At 45.5% G+C, this 23,362-nt stretch overlaps 1 protein-coding gene across 2 annotated transcripts in view; it reads right to left on the bottom strand.

Moving 5' to 3' along the window:
* TMEM154 (transmembrane protein 154) overlaps positions 1 to 13,818 on the bottom strand; it is a 41,668-nt gene extending 27,850 nt beyond the window's left edge. The window contains exons 1-2 of one of the 2 annotated variants that reach the window (XM_070611553.1): positions 13,502 to 13,664; positions 11,511 to 11,575 (exon numbers count right to left, since the gene is read on the bottom strand). Coding sequence is in view for 1 of the 2 variants with exons in the window: in XM_008540384.2 (XP_008538606.1) it covers positions 13,502 to 13,571 (70 nt within the window). In the remaining variant the exon portion in view is untranslated. Of the gene's footprint in view, positions 1 to 11,510; positions 11,576 to 13,501 lie in introns of both variants that reach the window. The other variant, XM_008540384.2, reaches the window with a different exon arrangement.
* Positions 13,819 to 23,362: the final 9,544 nt, after the last annotated feature.

Raw genomic sequence — 23,362 nt, 5'->3', positions numbered from 1 at the left:
TCAGACGTCAGGCGTTCAAATCTGCCCTGCTCTGTGGAGTAACTGCAGTACGTGAATTTCAGGATGCTCAAGAAACCACACCCAAGAAATCCGCCGACTTTTTCTCCCCCTGTATCTCCGTATACAGCAAAGAACCAGAGGAGTGTTGGAAGGAAGAGATTCAACCAAACCAAGAGGCCCCCAGTGGTTCTCAGCCTCGGCAGCACATCAGAATCACCTGGGAGATTTTAATACTCCTGGTGGCCAGACCACACGCCAAACCATTGGATCAAAATATCCGGGGTGAACCCAGCCCTTAGTATTTTTTACAGTTCCCCAGGTGACTCCAGTGTGCAGCCAAGGTTGAGACCGCTGCTCCAGACCCTACCCACTTCTGGCCTTCCCCTGGGCCACCCCGCATCTCTCTCCCCTCTTGTTCTCTATGCTCCTTCTTGGCAAATTGGTGAAAAGTCAGAGATCCAGGAGTTGGATGCCAAAGGCTTGCCCAACAGCTGCCAACTCTGTCACTGGACCACAATAGCTTAAAAGTCATCCCTGAAGACTCGAGCACCTGAGAGACTCTGGCCAGGATATTTGAGAGGGAACTCTGACAATCATGCCTTCTCGAATAAGTCTGAATAAGAGAGATGCGTGTTGCAGTTTAAAACCTGCATCTCCAGCAAAGGTCACTGTTCACAGAACAGCTTAGAAGTTTAAATCAGTGGTCCTCAAATCTTAGCCTGCATCAGAATTCGCCTGGAGGGCTCCTTAAACACAGACTGCTGGACACTGCTCCTATTTCTGACTTAGTAGGTCCGGGATGGGGCCAAGAATTTTCATTTCTTTTCTTTCCTCTTTTTTTTTTCCTTGGTGAGGAAGATTGGCCCTGAGCTAACATCTGTTGCCAATCTTCCTCTTTTTGCTTGAGGAAGATTGTTGCTGAGCTGACATCTGTGCCAATCTTCCTTTGTTTTGTATGTGGGATACAGCCACATCATGGCTTGATGAGCAGTCTGTGTGTCTGCACCTGGGATCAGAACCAGCGTACCCCAGGCTGCTGAAGCAGAGCACACAAACTTAACCACTACACCACCAGGCCAGCCCCAGAATTTTCATTTCTAACAAAATGTTGAGGCTGCTGGTCTGGGGGCCATAATTTCAGAACCATTGGTTTAAGTTGCCCAAACAATCTCATTTAGTTGTACTTAATCATTAGTCACACATGTTATTGTTCTCAACATTTACTGTGCACCAGCATCTCCTGGTGATTTCTTTTTTAAAGGTATGCTTTTTTTTGGTGAGGAAGATTGGCCCTGAGCTAACATCTATTGCCAATCTTCCTCTTCTTTTTTTTTTTTATCCCCAAAGTCCCGGTACATAGTTGTATATCCCAGTTGTAAATCCTTCTAGTTCTTCTATGTGGGATGTTGACACTACATGGCTTGATGAGCGGTGTGTAGGTCTGCGCCCAGGATCCAAACCCATGAACCCCACGTTGCTGAAGCAGAGTGCACAAATTTAACCACCATACCACTGGGCTAGTCTCACTTTCCTAGTGATTTTCAAGTTCTGCTCAGATCAATTACTTGAAGATATCTGAGGCTGCAGCCTGGGCAATGGTATGTTTTAAAAGCTCCCCAGGGGCCAGCCCAGTGGCGCAGCAGCTAAGTTCCCATGTTCCCCTCTGGCGGCCTAGGGTTCGCCGGTTCGGATCCCAGGTGCAGACATGGCACTGTTTGGCAAGCCATGCTGTGGCAGGCATCCCATATATAAAGTAGAGGAAGATGGGCACAGATGTTAGCTCAGGGCCAGTCTTCCTCAGCAAAAAGAGGAGGATTGGCAGCAGATGTTAGCCAGGGCTAATCTTCCTCAACAAACAAACAAACAAAACCACAAAAAATAAAAGTTCCCCAAATGATTCCAGAAAGTATATATGCTGGGTTGAGAATTACTGAGTTAAATCATAAGTCGGTTGAGTTTATTTTAGTTTGCTATTGTTCACGAAGACAGTCCTTACTAGCTTTAAGGCAACTGGAGAACCCTGCACAGAAAGAAGGCTCTGGGAGCAAAACCAGTAGGCACATGCACGCATCACATAGTCTATCTCTTCAGCTCTAATTTTTTTTAAAGATCAATTTTCAGCATCTGTGGGATCTGTGATGTGGCCAGGGACAAAACTGGAACAAAATGGGAACAAATGACCTTACCAGACTCCTCAGGCCCCCGCCTGGCTCTGGGAGGGTGACCGTGTTTGATGCAGGGAGAGCTAACACCAAGTAGATGAATGTCGCTCCTTGGTGTTGGGCCACCATGCTGCATGGACCGCAGATGGAGCATGAAGCACTCTGCCCGTTCTCTAGTCTACTTGGTTTCAAAACAGTACTTATTGTTTATATCTGAAATCCTTTCATTTGAGCACTTGTTTCTTGTCTGTCTCTCCCACTGTTTTGTACCAAATCCATCTCTAGCACCTGCAATGCTGTCTGCTGTGCAGCAGCCGGTCCATAAAGCGTTGCCTAGGAGATGGGAAATAGGCAGGTCAGTGCGAGGTGAAATGTTGTACACCTCTTACCTTTAGTCAAGAGTCTGATCTCCTCCCCATGTATCAACCAGCCCCCCCCCCCCCCCACCGCCTTCCAGGAACACACAGCGTGTTCTCAGTGGTTTCTCTCAAAAGCTACCTGAGTTTTAAAGAAAACACTGGGGAATGAGAGGAATTGTTTAACGTGAAGTTATGAATCCCTAATGACGAAACTTCACGTACCTAGTGGGTTTTTTGTTGTTTTTTCGGCCAGGGCATTCGTGGTGTTTCACACAGTCTCCCACAGGCGAAGACCAGGGGGGAGCAGGACCAGGCAAGTGGAGGGAGCCTTGTTTACATTGTAAGCTCTGCCTACTATGTATTTGACAATTTTTATTAAGTGAAAATATTCACTTAGGATGTTTTTCCTGACATATTCACTTGAAGAAGATCTGCTCAGAGTAAACAGCGGGTTGAACAGAGGCAAGGTGAAGGCGCTGAAGGTCAATGGCAGACTTTCAGAGCAGAGGGCGCTTTAGGCGAAGCAGTGCCTAGGTTTTGTACACCTTTCTCTTCAGCCGTCAGCCAACTAAAGGTGACACTGCCGGACACGGAAAGAATGTTAAGAAATGTTTCTTTTGGGGACGGGTCGTCTGGTAAAACGGTTTGATGCAGGTCTGCTCGGGGAATTTACTGGCAAAGGCTGGTTGTATTTTTACCTCGTTGCCTTGAGAAGCACACCTGTGGCTGCAATTTATTATCAGATTAAAACCTGCCCCACAGCGGGGCCTACAATGCTCTGATGTCTTTTTTGTTTTAATCTTTTTATTTTGATGCCTTTTTTAGAGAAAGCTTGCTCATAGTTCATCAGACTTGCCCAGACCCTAAGGCTGTGTCAGGTTTGAAGTTACTCACCTGGGGAAGCTGCATTTTTCCCCATCTGACTACCTTTTCGTGCTCTGGAATCCTATTCTGGCCCAGAGTACTTGACAGTTTAAAGGAATGTGTGTATTTTTATGGGACAGAATATACATACACTTTTAACATTTAAAAATTCTTTCTACAATCAGTGGGATAAGAGGACACAAAAGTACCTTAAAAAAAAGGATTATTAAATGATAGTTATTACCATTATTAACATAATTAAAAGGATTATTAAATGAATTATCATCATCATATTAGCCATTAATTATTAAGTTATCATTATAATAGTTATTATTAACTTTCCTATTTTTATTGTATTTCTATATCTTTTTTAAATAGCCAATTTCAAAATGATAATTTAAAAATGTTACTTGAGGGGCTGGCCCAGTGGCATAGTGGTTAGGTTTGTGCTCTCCACTTTGGCAGCCTGGGGTTCACAGGTTTGGATCTGGGCGCAGGCCTACACACTGCTCATCAAGCCATGCTGTGGCGGCATCCCACATACAAAATAGAGGAAGATGGGCACAGATGTTAGCTCAGGGACTATCTTGGTCAGCAAAAAGAGGAAGATTGGCAACAGATGTTAGCTCAGGGCCAATCTTCCTTACCACAAAAAGAAAAAAAAAAGTAACTTGAAAACAAGTGCTCCTCGCCATGCCCTTGCCCTCTCCCTAGACTGCCTGCCTTGTCAGCCTCCCTCTGAAGAGAGAACAGAGACACGCTGCCTGCTGGATAAACCAGGTGTGCTCAGTGATAGACAGATGTTTGTGATAAATTAGAGACCAAGAAAGCAGGGAAAGCAGATGTGGGCTTCTCAGTGGCTAATGTACCTTCACCATGAGCAGCAGGAGGGACGGGAAAGTTCCACATCGCCAGCCCATGGGGAGGAGGGAGCAGAAGTTTGTTTATTGTCTGAGGTTTTCTTACAAGAGGCTCAAGAAGGAAGCAAGTTCCTGAGGTCTTTGAAGTGGTGTCTGAGGGGAGCAAAATGGTGGCTGGATTTTCCAGGGTCAGCAAAGCCCTTGACAGGTTTCCCAGGCTGGCTAGTTTCTGATCCTATTGTGCCTTGAAAGAGAGTCAATCCTGCCCTTCCATCCTAGACGGTCTAACAGGCCCCACGTCCTCGGAATTTTAGTGCTGCTGCTCGAGCTACTGACATGCTATGCTCACTCTTTCTGGGTTTGTTAATATAATCCTATGATTTTTTTCTCATTTAGTTTTTTTTTTTTAAGATGGCACCTGAGCTAATATCTGTTGCCAATCATTTTCTTCTTCTTCTTCTCCCCAAAGCCCCCCAGTACATAGTCACATACTCTAGTTGTAGTTCCTTCTAGTTGTGGCATGTGGGATGCTGCCTCAGCATGGCTTGACAAGTGGTGCCATGTCCGCGCCCAGGATCCAAACAGGTGAAACCTTGGGCCGCCAAAGCAGAACACACGAACTTAACCACTCGGCCATGGGGCCGGCCCCTTTTTTTCTTTTTTTGAGGAAGATTAACCCCAAGCTAACATCTGCTGCCAATCCTCCTCTTTTTGCTGAGGAAGACTGGCCCTGAGCTCACATCCGTGCCCATCTTCCTCTACTTTATATGTGGGACACCTGCCACAGCATGGCTTGCCAAGGAGTGCCATGTCTGCGCCTGGGATCCAAACCCGCGAACGCTGGGCTGCCGAAGTGGAGTGCACCAACTTAACCACTGCGCCACCAGACTGGCCCTTTTCATTTAGTTTTTAATACAACAAATTAATAGATTCTCTGAAGTTGATCCACTCTTGGGTCCCTGGTTTTTTCTACTTAATCATTGGTTGTTTTTTCCAGCAATGATTTCTTTACTTGCCATTTGCATGATTGATCTAGGACTAGCCTGAATATTCTTCTGATATTTGATAGCTGGCTACATAGTCAATACGCCTGAGGCCTTAGTGATGAACCAATATAGGGATGTTCTTTGCTTGACAAAAGATAATCATAATCATAAATAGAGTCACTAGATAAAACATAGTACATCCTGTTAAATTTGAATATCAGATAAACAACGAATAATTTTTTAGTATAAATATATCCCGTGCAATATTTGTGTGTCCTATACTTATATTAAGTTGCATGGGATGTACTTATACTAAAAAAAGTTTTGGTTATTTGGAATTTATATTTAACTGGGTGTCCTATATTTTTATTTGCTTCATCTGGCAATCTTAATCATAAACAAATAAATAAACAAGCATAATTTTTAGAAAGGAACAAATAAAATTTTAAATTAGTAAACAGGATTGTCAGGGGGGAGAAAGAACATGTCAGCAAATTCTGGTAACCACTGGACTTCTATTTCTGAAAACTTCGATGGGGTGAGAAGCAGGAAATAATAAAGATGGCTCCAATTCTTATAAAACAAAGAACTATAGAAAAAAATTCAAATTTCAAAAAGAAACTAGATTAATTGGTTTTGTTTTAAGGAAGAGAAACCGAAACACCACCCAGCAGACCAGGTGAGAGCTAACAAGAGTCTAAACCAGCAGGGAGCCGAGAATGAGTTCTGTCTGGGACACGCTGAGGTCAAGGCCCCTGTGACAAATCCAAGGGGAACTGATGATGAGCATGTGGGTCTCAAGTCGGGCAGGTAGGCCGGCTGGAGGTGGCTGACTGGGAATCATTGGCTGAGGAGTGAGATGAAAGCCACACAAGTGGATGTCATGGCCCAGGAATGATGTAAGGAGTGAAAAGAAAAGGTACATATTAATATGAGATGAGAAGGTGGAAGAGGAAGATTCATAACCAAAAACTGGAAAGGACCAATCAGAGTCATAGGAGAAGAAAATAGCATCATAAGACCCAAGGAAGAGGAGAGTTCCAATAACTGACTAATCATGTTAAGTGTTACAGAGAAAAATGTAAAATAAGGACAGAAATGGGTCCTTTGGGTTTAGCTATTAGGAGGCACCAGTGACCCAGTGATAGCCTTCTGTATGCTGTGCTTGACGCCGTAGCCAGATCGCGGTGGGTTGAGGAATGAATGGAAAGGGAGAAAATGAAGAAGTGTTGACTCTCTTTCAAAGAGATGGAGAGTTATGGAAAAGAAAGATGGAAAAAAGCTGGAGGCAGACTCCGGAGAGCTGGAACGGAACTCACAGGCTCTCTCATTATTTTTCATTATGAATGTATACCTACCGAAAAGAATAGAGGATAATGTAACAAATAACAGGGTACCCACCACTAATTGTCCTACATTTTCCCATGCTGACTAGAGCAGGCATTGGCAATCTCTTTCTTAAAGGGCCAGAGGGTAAGTATTTTAGATCTTGTGGGCCAAGAGGCAAAATATAGGCTATTATATAAGTTCTTATATAAGCATTAAAATATAACCATTTAAAAATGTAAAAACTGTTCTCAGCTCAAGAGTTGGAAAAAACAGGAAGCTGGCTGAGTTCGGCTCATGGGTCTTAGCTTGCTGACCCTTGGATTCCATGTCTTTTCTGAAAGAAACGACATGATAGACATGGTTGAAGCCCTCCTTACATCTCTCCTTGATCTCTGCTCTCTCTGCCTCCCCAAAAGTAACTGCTCTCCTAACTTAGCACGGATCATCCCGCCTATGGCCCTAATCAATATCAGCAGAATTTGAAGTGTCTTAAAAACTTTAGCTAATGTAATTATTCTGTGCATAATAATCTTCAGCTGGCTTTTTTGGTCAACATCACATTTGAGACTGATTCATCTTGATACATTTGGCTCTAGTTCATTAATCTTACCTGTTCTATGATATCTTATACTATGCCTACACCAAGTTTCAGGTGTTTTTCTTCTGCTAATGGACATTTAGGTTGTTTGTATTTTTTCCATTTTGGCAAACAATGCTACAATCAACACTCTTGGCCGCGATACGTGGCTGCACGTTTGTGAGTGATCTGGGGTGTACACCTAGGAGTAAATTGTTGGGGTTGGAGGGTATGAACGTCTTCATTTGACTAAATATTTCCAAATGGTTCTTCAGAATGGTTGTCTGGAAAAATTCCCTTTTCTAGTAATCTGGTATAGTTGGTAACCTCTAAAATTCTCCCAATATGCAACATCTAGAAATACTGGATGACATATAAGAAGTAATTTTTTAAATGTATAAAGAAATCTCAAGAGGGGCTGGCCCCGTGGCTGAGTGGTTAAGTTTGCGCACTCCGCTGCAGGCGGCCCAGTGTTTCGTTAGTTCGAATCCTGGGCGCGGACATGGCACTGCTCATCAAACCACGCTGAGGCAGCGTCCCACATACCACAACTAGAAGGACCCACAACGAAGAATATACAACTATGTACCGGGGGGCTTTGGGGAGAAAAAGGAAAAAAAAATAAAATCTTAAAAAAAAAAAGAAATCTCAAGAAAACAAGGAAATCCCTAGGGCCGAAAATATGAAAAAAAAAAAAAAAAAAAAGATTGTAGAGGAAATTCAAATTCAGAACTGTATATTCCTATGGGGATTCCCGAGAACAAAGCTTTGGACCTTTAGGAATGTACGAGGCTGTATAATGCTTTCAGGGGCTCCCGTCCATCTATTGGGTCAAAAGTTAAAGCTAAAATACAAGGCCATAGAGAGAGAGAGACAGACAGAGACAGAGACAGAGAGAGACAGAGAGAGAGGGAGAAAGAAAAGCAGTTGCAATGTCTTTGGCAAAGTTTAAAGTCAAAGTCAGGTGCACTAACCCCAGCTGATCTCACTATCATCCTGACAGCCGGCCCCTGGCCCCTCCTCAGATTCTGAATTTTGTTTTGTCTACTTCTTTCTCCTTGGCAATCACTTTGGTCTCCTTGGTTACCTGCTTCTGTTTACCACCTTGGCCCCACTGCTGACTCTGGGTTGCTGGCTTGTACCTTTAAGGAGGTTTCGGCACGTCTTCATTCAACTCTTGGAGGCTGACCCCTGAGGCGGCCCCTTCCCCATCCCAAGGCTGGGGGGGGGGGGTCCAAGCACCGGTTCTCCTCAAGCCGGCACATCCCTGTCTGAGTCTCTTCCAAATGCTATTTTGTGGCGATGGCACTGAGGGTGTATTGGGAAAGTATTTACAGTAGCTTGATGATGGGATCAGAAAATTTGGGGTTCTGTTAAACAGGGTGAGCCAGCCTCTGTGTGCCAGATTCTGCCCTCAGTGCCCCCAGGATTTCCCTCATGAACAGGAGCCCACAGATGCAATGAGCAACAGGATAAGATCTACATAAACTTCAGATTAAAGGTATCAAATAGACAGTAATATGTTTAAAATAAAGAAGTAAAAGAAGAACACAAGAAAAAAAATAAAACCAAGACACTATATAAACATACAAAAGGATTTTCCAGAAATGAAAAAAATATTTTCTAGAAATGAAAAATGTGACAACGGAAAGGAAAAGCCCAACAGATGGGCTCTGCAGCAGGATAGACGAGACGATTGCATTAACCTGCCATCCCCCCAGCGGCGCCCAGTTCCGGTTTCTCCACGTCTTTGCCAACATTTGAGGGTGGTGCAAACCAGACACAGGTAGGCAAATTGCGGGTTGCATTGTTTCTTTACAGAATTGAGCTGATCCCAGCCAAGCCCCTGCCCTCTTCTGGTTTCCTGGGTCAGCCTTTCAGACAAAGAGGGACTTAAGCCTCAGTAAGTCCCTCTCGGCTTGTTTTTTTGGTGTTTGGTCCTGGGGTCAGTTCTCAGCAGAGCTCTCCCACAGCGACTCTGCCTGACAGAAGGCTGCGCCGTCTCTCCCTGGTTCCCACACCCTCAAGCCTCTTGCTGAGCGACTTCAACGTTCTGTTTTTCCTGCTTCTGGTATTAATTATGCTAATCCTCAGATTCTCTGTTGCTCACTCTGCACCTTTCAGCGGCTCCCCTCCCCCCCACTTCCCACTCTGCAGGCTGAAGTTTAACCCAATTCTCACCATTCATTTTCCTGTCAGCCAGTCTCTGACCCAACCAACCAAACACAGCTCTTTTATTAACACATGGTAACCTTAGAGCCTGGCCAAGACCTTACGTGTTACATCTACAGTTGAGAAGGCACCAGAGCTATATTGTTCCAAACCTGAAAGTAGACATACAGCCCGGCAGAGCCCGAAAACCCAGAAGTAATAGAGCGTATGCTTAGAGCACGAAATCCTGAGGCTGAAACTTACTTAGATCTACTACTTAGCTGTGTGACCTTGGGCAAGTCACTCAACCTCTCTGTGCCTCAGTTTTATCATATTTAAAACAGGGGTAGTAGTACCCACTGTATAAGGTTGTTATGAGAATTAAATGAGTTAGCATATGTAAAGTGTTTAGAACAATGCCTGGCATATAATGAGCACTGTATATGTTTGCCATCATCATTATTACTAGTTGAAATTGAGACTTTCCCGGGAAATAGCAGATGGCAGTCACATTCATTGAAACAAGAACAGTGTCAGAAAGTGCAACTTCTCTGACGCACCTCGTATTTTCTTCTATTATTTCTCTCCTTTGCAAGATTCATCCAATAATTATTTGGTTCTTACTCTTCTGAAACAGCCCAGCAAACCTCTCACACCTCCTGGCAAACCCAACATTTGACGACTCTGGCCACCAAAACTGTTACAGCCTCCTTGTTTCTGCCTCATGCCCTTTAGCTCTCCTTTCTACAAACCATCCTGCCTGTGGCAGCTAATAAATCTCATGCTTTTGGGATCTGGGAGGTTGCTTTCAGCTTTCTGATAGTGTTAAGCTGACGTTGGCAGGGCACAGTCTGAAGAACCAGGTGGAGACGCCTCCCTTCCCTCCAGGGGCAGAATGTCGCCTTGACTCTGACCTTCTTAGCATCCCACACAGCCACGATACTCAGGCCCCGAGTCTTCTGTAACTATGCTCATCTGTTTGGTCAAAATCCCAGAAAAGCTGTTTTCTCATTTCTCTCCCGGTGATGTCTAAGTGGTTGCTTTCACTTGGGATAGTAATCAATTCTGCGTCAGGCTCTCTATCTACACAAAGAGAAAAGATGCTGACTCAGAGGTAAAGCTGCTGGTCCGGGCAACTGCAGGGTTAGACAATGCAGCCCATTTGTGGTTAATAAATGCTTGATTTGCGATATATCCTGGAATATGCCTGCAAGGGAGAGAGTTGGGCTGCTCAGTCGGTTAGATTCTTCTACCAAACGTCTCCAAGATATTTTCTTTTTTTTGAGGAAGATTAGCCTCGAGCTAACATCTGCTGCCAATCCTCCTCTTTTTGCTGAGGAAGACGGGCCCTGAGCTAACATCCGTGCCCATCTTCCTCCACTTTATACGTGGGACGCCTGCCACAGCACAGCTTGCCAAGCGGTGCCATGTCTGCACCCAGGATCTGAACTGGCGAACCCTGGGCTGCTGAAGCAGAGCATGCAAACTTAACTGCTGTGCCACCAGGCCGGCCCCTCCAACATATTTTTTGAAGAATTCAAGGAAATACAAGTGTGACACCTATAAACTAACTCACATTTTGAAGTCCTAGGCACCATTAGCTCAAAAGGATATACATTAATTCATTAAAAAATATACATTTGGGGGGCTGGCCTGGTTGCACAGCGGTTAAGTTCACACATTCCACTTTGGTGGCCCAGGGTTTGCCGGTTTGGATCCTGGGTGCGGACCTATGCACCGCTTATCAAACCATGCTGGGGCAGGCATCCCACATATAAAGTAGAGGAAGATGGGCATAGATGTTAGCTCAGGGCCAGTCTTCCTCTGCAAAAAGAGGAGGATTGGCGGCAGATGTTAGCTCAGGGATAATCTTCCTAAAAAAAAAAAAAAGATTAATACATTTGGTCTTTAGAACAGACTTTCTATTGACTACTCTCTAAAAAGCTTTGATTATATGGCTTTTTGTAATGGGCAGTTTTGCATTTTCAGACATGGGGAATCCAGGCAGGGCCCAGGAAGTGGGTTGGGTTACCTCCATAATCCTGCGCTCTACTGAAACGCAGCTTTCTGTCTTTGACTTAAACGCGGCATTTCGTCTTTGACCGCTCCTGACATTCTAACTCTACCTGTTGTCAGGAGTTCATCAGTTTTTAGTGATCAGCTTCTTACGCATTCTAGGATGATTTTAGTATTTATGAGCAGTTATTGAGTTTTTTGCTAACCTTTTACAGGGCTTTGGAAAGTCCAAGAGGAACTGAAGACGACTTTCCCTGGAGGTGATCACAGCCTGGTCAGAGATGTAGACATAGGCACAATTATGGTTCGAAGCGATGAGCTGTGTTCACAGAAATTTAGGTCTCTAGGGGCAGAACAGGGGGTAAGTGCAGGGCACCACGAAAGGGGGAGTAAGAGGAAACATCAAGGAGGAAGTATTGCTCGATCTGAGTCTTTTAAAGTCGTACAGGAGTTCACTAAGTAGAAAAAAGAGAACTTATTCACTTCACAGAGGCCCGGAGCACATGCTCCATTCAGTGCGACTAGAGGGGGCCGTGGCTGGGGAGTGGGAAGGTGCATGGACGGAGGAGCCACTGGAAGGGAGATAGAAGTGAGAGACTAAGGGGCCTAAATGAGGAACATCCGAAGGAAGGTCTCTAAGTGGAGAGTCACATGATCAGACACAGGCATCAGAAAGACAACTCTTACCGAGTCTCTTCAGATTTTCCTTTTGCATCATCTAACTGCAGACACTGGATTCAATCATTTTTCAGAAGCTCAAGCAAATACTCAGGCAAGGTTAAATATTACCCTCAGGGGCGTGTTTGAGGCACGTGCCGGTAGTGTTGCGAAAGCTAAGAGAGGTGGCAGGGGGATGGTTAGGCTCCGCTGCCTCTGGCGCCAAGGGATGCCCTTTGGGGAAAGGAGTCAGGTACAGAGGTCTTGGCAGGGAGTGTGGTCGGTCCCCTGGAGTCCAAGTCAGAAGAGCGGGGACACTCAGACATCTCACCTTCCTCTGCCTCTGTTTCGTCACCTGTCTCCCTCGTAAGGCTCGAGCTGCATCACTTTAAAGCTCCCTTCCAGCTCCAAAACTTTGTGCACAAAACAACACTTTGTCCCCCAAACTCATTTTGAACACTAACCTCAATTTTAACCGAACTAGTTGGAATGGTTCACCCATCACTTTCCGTTTTCCACCTCAGATGCTGGAGAGACCATGTGGAGAGCATCCAGGGAAAGAGAATTTTGTGGGTGGGGGTGGTTGGGTGCTGACTGCTAATCTCCAGGAAGTTGCCACATCTGTTAGGTCAGAGCCGTATGCCCCCCATCCTATTTAAAGAACTGTGGCTTGAGAACTTTCCTTTTGCTAACACGGCCCTATACTAGAAGCAGAGAGTATCCATGGCCAGCGAGTTTATTCACCAAAGGGCAAGTCAACAAAATGTAAGAGGCAATTGAGGCTGATTGTGCTTGTTGAAGCCATGGTCAAGGGTATAAACCGCTTACTGCTCTTAGCTCAAAATAATGAGATCTAATATTTCTTCTTTTCCAATACCTTTCATTTGCTACAGTCACATTACTTCTTTCAACAAAGCTTCATTAGTAACAATCAATGAAAAGAAACTGTTCTCTAAAGTAAGGAGATCAAAGAAAAGCAGAGGAAAGATCTCTCTTGCTAAGTTAGAGTGGATGCCTCGTAACTCCTCAGATAATTTCCTGTTTACAATTTCCTTTTTAACTTACAGTTTTTCTTTAGTATACTTTCCAGTAGTAAATTTCCACACCCCAGTTTTTCCAAGAGTTTTTGGAACCGGGCAGACTTCTCAGCCCATATTATTAAAAGCAAATTCATTATTGCTCTGTTTCAGCTGATTGAAACGTTCTTTCACACGAACTGCCAAAGAGTTTACGGTTTTCTTAATATGCCATTAAAGTTTGTAAATTACAGGGACCCACGTATCTTAGAAGACAAAGATTGCAGGAAGGTTAAATTAAGGGAGCGCGCTGGAGCGCCGGCAGCCAACTGCAGGGAAAGCCACGTCCACCCTCCCGCCCCACCCTCCCCCAAAAAGACAGCTCTAATTTTCTCCACTACTTTCGTAGAAAGGATTAGATTTTTCTGGGTGTTCCCCTCCCCGGCAGAGTTCTGTAGCCTCGGGCACCAACCAAGCCTTCATTCTCCTCCTTCCCTGGAGTGGAAAGCCTGGAGGGAGCTTACCCTGAGCCGGGCGGGTGGGAAGGAGCGCGATCGCCAGGGCAAGGACCAGGGCGGCGCGAGGAGCCTTCATGTCAGCGGGCCTGGGCGCTCGCTGCTCCGGCGTGATGCTGCGCCGGCTTTCAGCCTCCCTGAAACGTGAACATTTCCTGTTTCCTGCTTGTTTGGGTCGGTGCTAACTTGAAGGAGAGGTGTTTGCCTGTTTTTTAGGAAGTGATGTAATTCGGCAGGAGCCTGTCAGACCAGCAAGGATTGCAAAAGAGAAGTTGCTCTTCAAGCACTGATTCAGTTAGCACGCCTCGCCAGCTCTCTCCAGCCCCGGCCCTAGCACTGGCCTCCAGCTTTTGAAATTGTCGATGTGGAAACAGTATCCGTTGCTCACAGATCATTCGGGATCTGCAACTGAGGGTCCCGGACCACAGGCATTCTCAATTTGCGATTTTACTCCACCCCCAGGTGAGTCTCTGGGGCTGCCTGGAGTCTAGAGCAGTCCTATCCAGTAGAACTTTCTGAGATGATGGAAATGTTCTACGTTTGTGCTGTGCAATACGGTAGCCATTGGCCACATATGCTGTTGAGCACTTGAAATGAGGCTAGTGCAAACTGAATTTTTATTTATTTATTTATTTAATTTATTTTGAGGAAGATTAGCCCTGAGCTAACTGCTGCCAATCCTCCTCTTTTTGCTGAGGAAGACTGGCCCTGAGCTAACATCCGTGCCCATCTTCCTCTACTTTATATGTGGGACACCTACCACAGCATGGCGTGCCAAGCGGTGTCCTGTCCGCACCTGGGATCTGAACAGGCGAACCCAGGGCCACTGAGAAGCGGAACGTGCAAACTCAAAACCGCTGCATCACCGGGCCAGCCCTTGGTTTTTATTTCTATTAATTCTGATTTAAATAACGCCACGTGGCTAGTAGCTGCTGTGTTGCACAGTGCAGGCCCAGACAGCAGGGACACCTGCACCATAGGAAAGTGGCCAGGCAACTTCCTTCCAGCCAGGTGCATCCTCCCGGCTGGGTCCTGAATGCCCCCTCACTTCAAGGCTCAGAGGGAGGTAAAGGGTAATGCTACACCCTGCCTGAAAGTGCGCTCCACTTCCTCGGAGAAAAAAAGATTTTTATTGTTTGTTTCTGTTTTATTTCTTTTATTTTTTCTTTATGAAGACTTTTCTTTTCAGAGCAGTTTTACATTGACAACAAAATTAAGAGGAAGGTACAGAGATTTCCTTTGTACCCTCTGCCCCACACATACCCAGCCTTCCCCATTATCAACACCCACCACATTTGTTACAGTTGAGGAACCTACATTGACACATCATAATCACCCAAAGTTCATAGTTTACATTAGGGCTCACTCTTGGTTTTGCACATTCTCTGGGTTTGGACATACGCATAATGACACAAATCCAGCATGACAGTATCGTACAGAACAGTTTCACTGCCCTAAAAATCATCTGTGCTCACCTATTCGTCCCTCGCCAGACCTCAAGCCCTGCCAACCACTGATCTTTTTATTGTCTCCATAGGACTGCCTTTTCCAGAATGTCATAGAATTGGAATCATACAATGTGCAGCCTTTTCAGACTGGTTTCTTTCACTTAGTAATATGCATTTAAGGTTCCTCCATGTCTTTTCATGGCTAATAGCTCATTTCTTTTTAGTGCTCAACAATACTCCGTTGTCTGGATGTACCACAGTTTATTCATTTACCTAAAGAAAGACATCTTGTCTGCTTCCAAATGTTGGCAATTATAAATAAAGATGCTGTAAACATTCATGTGAAAGTATTTGTGTGGACAGAAGTTTTCAACTCCTTTGGGAAACTACCAAAGGGTTTGGTAGATGGTTTGATGGTAAGAGAGAAAGATCTTTTAAATAAAGAGCCCATTTCCAAAGCAGAATATGCTCTGGGGTGGGGGTGGGGAATCTGCATTTCACTTTCTTCCATCTCTCGTGACAAATAGATTCCTCAGAGGTTGCTAACAGCAAGCAAAATAGGCCTGAGATGCATTAGAATGGGGTGGAAATCCTACTCAATTGAAACAATGCAGGATGAAGGTATCTGTTTAGACCAGATGTAGGAGAGATTAGAGTGTGTTGGGTTTTTGTGTTTTGGTTGAAGTCCTGCCCTTGGTTTAGGTTTAGGGCCTAGGCCCTACAGAATGCAGTTTTGTAACTGTGTTTGTGATGGTGTCAAGATGGACCAGCAGATAGGGAGAGGCATCAGATACCCATCTCATCTCCAACCCCTTGCCTGCTGGTCACCATGAGTCACCACGAGTCACCACCTTCCGGAAGGTTTCATCTTCAGTGGTCTGGTTGGCATACACATACGAGGTGACTGGAATTCCTCAGCCCCTGACATAGCCATTAATTTTTTGTTTAGTGCCTTGCTGCTTTTGAATGTCATTAGTCACCATTTCTCTCAGTTCTCATCCACAAGAAATAGGTTGGTGATTCATGTAATGATCAGTTTGTTAATGGATTTAAATATGCACTTTAATGTTGTTAACTGGCAATCAGGTCAACTCCTGGTATAATATGCTTTTGCACCTTAGGCGACAATATAGAATATACAGCGGAAGAAAATAGACGAGTTCAAAACTGGATGATAGATTTGAAAACCATAGGGAAAGAGCTATTAATGGAACTCTCACTGAGCATGTCAACAGCCCACTGGCTCGGAGACCCTCCGGCTCTGAGACTGGTTGGCAGTTATGCCTGTACTAGTACACATTTCTCCAGCTGCGACACATGCATGCAAGGGAGAAGGCCCATGGCTTGGAAATTCCCTTCACGTTGCCATTTATGCCCTATTGTGGCTGTTGTTGGATTTCAGGCTAGAGGCACATGTTTGGCAAGGGTGAGGTGTCAGCCTTGGTTTCTTCGATTTTAACACCGCACCTTGCTGGAAGTTTGCAGAGTAGGGATCTATAGCTGGACCACAGACTGGCTTACCCTACAGTCCTCAGTGGAGCCCAGCCGTGTGGCCAGACCATTCCTCACCCTTTCCACAAGTGTGCCGGGCCTTGCTTCTGAGTAGCGTCAGAGTGATGTGCAAAATAAACCTCGGCTGCAGAGAAATCCTGCACAACCGTGTAATTTTCTTTTGACCCCTGAGCTCTCTGAGACCCTTAGCATGGTTAAGCTGATCTTAAGGGGAAGAAAATTACCATCATTGATCAGAAAATTGTAGCACCTCGGTGATCTCGTTGCTGTTGTTAAAATCACAGAGACGCTGTGTGCTAGGTAAAGGGCTATTTACCTCTGTTTGTTCTAATTTTACCAACCATTAATTTGGCAAGTGGCTGCCTGGCCTCAGATTAAATCCCGATACACTCCTAGCAGGAAGTCGGGGCCCCAGTCACAACCACGAGGCGCCAGGGGAAGCCTGCAGAGCGAATGGCAGGCGCACAGGCAGGGGTGATGGCAGCTTGGTGCGTGCCACTGGCTTTCCGCAGTGAAAGGAGGAAGGGAGGGGATGGAGTATGGAGCCTAGGAAATGCCCTGAGGCCTCGTCATGCTCAGGAGGGCAGGAGGAGAAGCCAGTTACTGGTTCTGCAGGCTCTATTACTTTACACAAGTCTGGCTTTTACAGTCAACTCTCTGTATGACAGAAGTGACTCTCATCCAGTTCCTCCTCCCTTCCCTCCCCCCCCACCCCCGTTCTCCCCTCCCTCCCCTTCAGCCCTGATAGAGGAGAGACTTTTCCAGAGACAATGAGATCTTAAAGCCAGTGCAGGCTCCCCCTCGGCATTGCCCTTGAGCCCCCGACTGTGCAATTCCCACTGTGCAGGGACAGGCACACGCACTCAGACACACTCACACATGTACACACACTCAGGCACACTGGAGAAATACATGAAGAGGAACCAAATGAGAACAAGCAAAGGCGGTTTATGCGAGCTTGCTGTAAGGAGGAGACAGCTGCCGCCATCACTCGCGTTTTGCAGAGAGGGAAAGCTCTGCAGCGGAAAAAGGGGAGGCTCAGGTGTGCCCTGACGGGAGGGGTTGGCATGGGGAGCTGGAGGAGAGTTCTGGTTATCGTTCTAGGATTGCTCAGGGGTGCAAATTTGCTTCTCCTAAATAGGAAGCAGTCGGGGGGGGGGGGGGGGCAGTGGGGGAGCAGGGCCCATTGTTACGAGGATTCTTGTTCAGCTTCCTGGACCAGTTGCTAGAGATCAGGTCTGACTTCCTAGAAGTTTGATTGACAGCAGGCTGGCTTCCTGGGTTGTCTGCTGCGGATCATGGGTCAGAGTTCTGTTTTTATGTATATATGGTCTGGCCATTGTCCTTTTATATATTCAGTCTCTCAACACACACCTACATACTCATAAGTACACACATGCTCACACACAAACTCACGCTGGCACTCCTGCGCACGCTTTCTGTGGCTTTTTTCTCCGTCTAAATGCTAGCTGGTGGTAGCTGATGGCTCTGGACGGTTTGCTTAGCAAGGGGACCGACCCTCAGGCATGGGAATGGCAACATCAGGTGGGGCCTGGAAGTCACTCTGAAGCCGGTTAGGAGGGTACAGGGAGCAGGTTAAGGTCCCAGAGTCTGAAGGAGTGCCCAAGAGATAAGTGGGCAGGGCAGGGGCGGGGCAGAAGAATTAAACAGGACCCCAGAGTGTGCAGAGAAGCCGCTGCCAGGAGAGGGGCTGACAGCATTTCTGTGTCTTAGTCGGCCCGGGCTGCCATACGAAATACCATACACAGGGTGGCTTAACAACAGACATATATGTTCTCACAGTTCTGGAGGCTGGAGATCAGGGTGCCAGCGTGCTCGATTTCTGGTGGGAGCCCTCTTCATGGTTTTGGAAGACCTCCCTCTTGCTGTGTCCTCACATGGCACTGAGAGAGAGAGAGAGGGAGCACGGTGTCTGGTGTCTCCTCTTTCAAGGGCACTAGTTTCATCATGAGGGCCTCACCCTGATGACCCCATCTAACTGTAGTCACCTCCCAAAGGCCTCATCTCCAAATGCCATCCTGTTGCAAGTTAGGGCTTCAGCATCTGAATTTGGGGTCACATACTGCATATTGCCTTTGAAGCTGGGAGCCTACACACCCAGGCTCCTCCTGACCAGCCCATCAGCACTTGTCAGTCCCTCAGTGGCCTCTGTCCCTGCATCCTGGCTGCCAACCTTGGTCACACACTCTTCAGCTGATCACTCAGGGAGGCTGCGGCGGGGTTTGGAGAATCCTAGGGGCCTCCACCACAGGCCTCCACCTGGACCTTTTCTGTGACAGTCTCCAGGGCCTAGGCAGATGGCCTGTTCACTAAAAATGAAACTGAGAAGGACTGTGTGTAGGAGCAGAAGTGACAACTGGTGTGGGGGACAAGGTGCAGAGCTCTGGTCCTGAGGGCCCTTTGGGGAGCACCTGAGGAGAAGAGGCAGGTCCTCAGAGTCGGCCGTCCTCCTCTAACTGACCAGAGTCTTCCTGAGGGCGGGGGCTGCTCTGTCTTGTTCTCCAGTCCATCCCCAGGATATAGGACTGTGCTTAATATTGTTTTGAGTGAACAAATGAATGAATAAAACTTCCTTTTATGGCAGTATTTTTTAAGTGGGCTGGAGGAGGATCACCTACGTCAGACTGATTTGGGGAGCTTGTTAGATTCAGAGCCCCAGACCTCACCCCAAAACAATTGAGTCAGAATCTCTGGAGCTGAGGTCCAGAACTCTGCATTTTTAAGGATGTTTGGGGGTATTTTTATACACAACAAAACTTAAGAATCACCATTCTAGAGCGTCATTCTTAGCTCCTGCAAAGTTATGTCCCTTTTTCCAAATAGTAAGAAATAAATAGTACATCATATTTCCCTTTTTTGTCCTCTTTGCCAGGAAGCCTAGAATTAAAAGAACTGAAAGTACAGCTTGGTTGCATACCTTTCATAGCCCAGACCCCTTCCCGTTTCTAGGAACGTTTCTTTTCCTGGCTAACTCTAACTCGTCTTTCAGGACGTAGTTCAGGAGATGTCTCCACCAGGGAGCCTTCCCAGAAGTGCCCCCAGCCCCCTGGCTGAGCTGAATTCCCTTCCTCCATCTGCCCCCAGAATGCCCATCAGAATATACCAAGAAGATCTTGTCTGTCTCCCTGTACCTGACTGTCCAAGTCTTATTCATCTGTGGCCTCCCACACCTGTTAAAAGGAACTAGACTTCCTTCTGCTGCTGTTTCATTTTCGATTAAATCATATCTTGATAAGTTTTTTATCTGTCTCTTCAGTATTTTTGAAGTAGAACATACATCATCCAAAAATATGTAATATCTGCACCAAAGCCTGCTTCAGAATGATAAACACTGATTAGCGTTGTCAATGCTTTCTCTTTTGTTTTTCTGTTTAATTTGGCTTTTCAGATTCACGGGTGATGGTGTCTTGGCCAACTAAATCTTCAACACTAATGAAACTAGAAAATACAAAGGCGCAAAAATTTTGGGGAAATAGTGAATTATAATAGAACTAAGAAAGACGGTAGGAAGAACAACTCCAGTGCCAGGGTATGTGGGTAGTGCCAAAAATAAATGGAAATTGAGAGGATTTGTACCAAGTGGGAGTGAGTAGTGGAGGGTAGGAGGTGATTGTTTTTAAAACAAAATAGTATATTTTTCTTATTACAAGAACAGTACGTTATTATTGTGAAAAAGTTAAAAATGCACATAAGCAAAACAAAATTAATCCATATTTAAATCCTTCCAGATCTTTTTCTATACATATTAGCTAACAGTGTTACTCTTACTTTCATTTCCAGTGCTAGCAGTTGGTATTACTATCCTGTCAACACACTGTAAGTACAAAATTCATAGGCCACAAACTCAGGTATGAAAAAATAGTAACTCTATTTTTCTATTATAGCATCAATTTTGAATTTCAATTCTAGTGGAGGTAAACTGAAGACAGTCACTTACAAATACAACCAGTCAGTTTGGTGATTTCCCAGTTATCCAGGATTAACTTCAGTTATTTCAGGGCCCCTCTTCTCCCTCCACCCCCAATTTTTCTCTAGGATTGCCTTGGGCACGCCAGAGTTGGTAGGGAGGGCTTCCTCTAAAATGCAGCCCTGGTCTTGGGACCTTAGAAGATCAAAAGCCAAGAATTAACTCTTTATTTATCTTTGCATTTGAGCTGAGACCTCCTTTTCCTGGACCAAATCGTCCAATTTGCTAGTTTGAGGGGCTTTAGATGGGTATGTAAACAGAGAGAGTCTAGGGCTCCCAAATCTATATAGAATTTCATCTACTATCCCACCACACACATTCATGATAATTTCAATAACAACACAACTAACCTCCCACCCTCCCATCCCCAGGGAAGGATGGACGTGGGGAGACACTCTGGGTCCACTGGATTGAGAATGGGAAGTCCAAGGCCCCAGTGTGAATTCTTTCACTAGCTAGATTCTCTGGGCCCCATTTGCTTTATCTGTACCACAGTGGGGCTGACTAGATGATTTCTAAAGCCTGTGAGTCCATGAGATCCTTTAGGGGTCAGGCTCAAGAAAAGGTGTTCAGAAGAGAGGCAGACCTTAGGTTCTAAAGACAGGCCTGCTACAAACAGCCCAGCCAGGTTCTCGAACCTTCCCTTCATCACTGAAATCCAGAAATGTAAACATGCATTCACAGCAACGTAGCAGCCATGGGCTGGGTGAGAGGGGACAGAAGGGGACTCACAGAGCTGCCAATCAGCTGAGTATCACTGAGTTGAAATGGAGCAGCATAAACATGGCGGGTTGGAGAAGCATGACATTTGTGGAATCGGGCAGGAGGAAGGAAATAAGCAGGCGTGTACGCTGAAAAGAAAGAGGAAGTGTTTCCTTCACTGACGGTGAAGCATCAGGTGTAAAGTATATCTGAAGCCAGGAAGAAAAGTCTTCAAGTCATTTCGGCTACAGCCACACAGGGGCCCTGGGTACCGGTGTCAGCAACCATGTTTCAGTACCCAAAGGTCAGCAACAACTCCACTGCATGGGAAGAGGTCATTTACATATATATTTCACTGTTAGGTTCTTTCTTCATGAAAAATGGCAACCCCTTATAGTAGATTAGATCATTGTTCCCAGTTCTTCATGCTTTCTCTGAAATATATGAACTATATCTACGCCTTCATGACTTGGCTGTTCCTTCCGCTGAAGTAGGCAAAGTTTATTTCCCTGCTTTATTGACATTGGGCCAGGCCATGTATGACTTGCTCTGAACAAAAAATATGGGTAGGAGAGACAGTATGCCAGGTGTGGGCAAAATTCTTTGAGAGCCATCACATTATCTGGCTTGCCTTCTTGTGTTCCTGCGATCCCATGTCTCTGCGATCTGAGATCATGAGCCCCATAATGAGAAGCAGACCTCAGTAAGATCAGACGCCTGGAATCCAGCCGAGCGCAGCCTACATCAGCCAAATCTCAGCTGACTTACAAACCCATGAGCATGAAAATAAAAGTTTGTGACTGTAAGCTGTGGAGAGATTTAGGTTTTTTTACACAGCGTTAATGCAGCAATAGCTGCCTAATATGTCTTTTAAGATTCTTTATTCACAAGTTGCCAAACTGAACGGAGAAAATCAGAAAAGAAAATAAGAGCTCCTTTTGGCAAAGTCGTGAACCTTGGAGAAATGTGGCTGTCACATCTTACTGTGGACAGTAAAGACAGGGCTTGTAAAGACAGGGCTGTTCACACTTAACTCGCCACTGCCATCTTCTTCTCTCCTCCTGCGGGGACCACTGGTCAGCACAGAGCCAACAAATATGCACGGCTGAGTCATGCTGTGTTATCACCCATGGCATTCCTGGATTTCTGAGTTCCTGGACAGTTGTGCTAGAAACACTGTTCCTGGCAGTGTTTACTGAAGAGGAAGTATATTGATAGCCCCTGGGCGTAGTACTCATGATCTTTATCACTTTATATTTGAATTATATGATTTAGACAATCTTTCTGCCCTAATTGACCACGGGCTTCTGGAAAGCAGGATCCAGGTCTGAGTTAACTTTATGACTTCCTCCCCTTCCTTCCTTCCTTACTCAAAGCTCTGCTCCATAAGAGAGCCTAAAACCAATTGATACATATTGAATGAACAAAGGAATTAAAGAATCTAAAAATGGCCCTTATTCAAATAGGATTTAAAAAAAAAATCTCTTTTTTGCACTTGGGCACCTGCCTTTGTAAATGGTCACAGTTTAACAAATCAGAAACAAAATAATTTTTGCTGTCTCCCTGCCAGGAGTTGAAGGCACGGAACTTTGCAAGGGAGAACATTCATTGCAATGAGCCCCCATGCTCACCCGGCTTAAATTCTCCTCCTTGGCTGTCCAGTTATTTTTTTCCATTGCGTAAACCTATCTATCATCTCTCCTAACGGTCCTTTGAAAAACCCCTTGCCTCTTTTTTTTTTTTTTAAGTCAAACACAATAGAATGGAGGTTTTAATGTTTGGGGTTTTGCGTGCGGATGCCTGAAGCGGTTTGCTCCGTGATGTCTGGAGGCTTGTTCAGGCTGTCGGCAAGTCCAGCACGTGGCACTCCTGTGGGACTTTGGCAGGAGGCGGGGGTCTCTTATCCAGACCTGCAGAGCACTAACGAAACCTCCTCTCTGATCATTTTTGGGTTTGAGAATTATTCTGGCCAGAGACAGAATAAGACAAAAATCGTTATCTTCACATACAAACATTAGCATGTTGAAAAAGCAATGAGCAAAAATACGCTTGAATATGCAGAGAAAACTGAAAGCATAGGATCCACCAGGAATTAACAGTGTCTCTCTGGTGAGGGACATTGAAAGCTGGGTGAGAGGACAGCAAGGAGGAGGAAAAGGGGAAATAAGGAGACGGATTCCTTTAATCCACTTCAGTACTACTTGAAAAAATTGTAGCGGC

Source organism: Equus przewalskii, chromosome 2 (assembly GCF_037783145.1).
Source record: "Equus przewalskii isolate Varuska chromosome 2, EquPr2, whole genome shotgun sequence".
Lineage (NCBI taxonomy): Eukaryota > Metazoa > Chordata > Mammalia > Perissodactyla > Equidae > Equus > Equus przewalskii.
The sequence above is the reverse complement of the archived record's forward strand: the minus strand, read 5'-3'. Positions and strand labels throughout refer to the sequence as shown.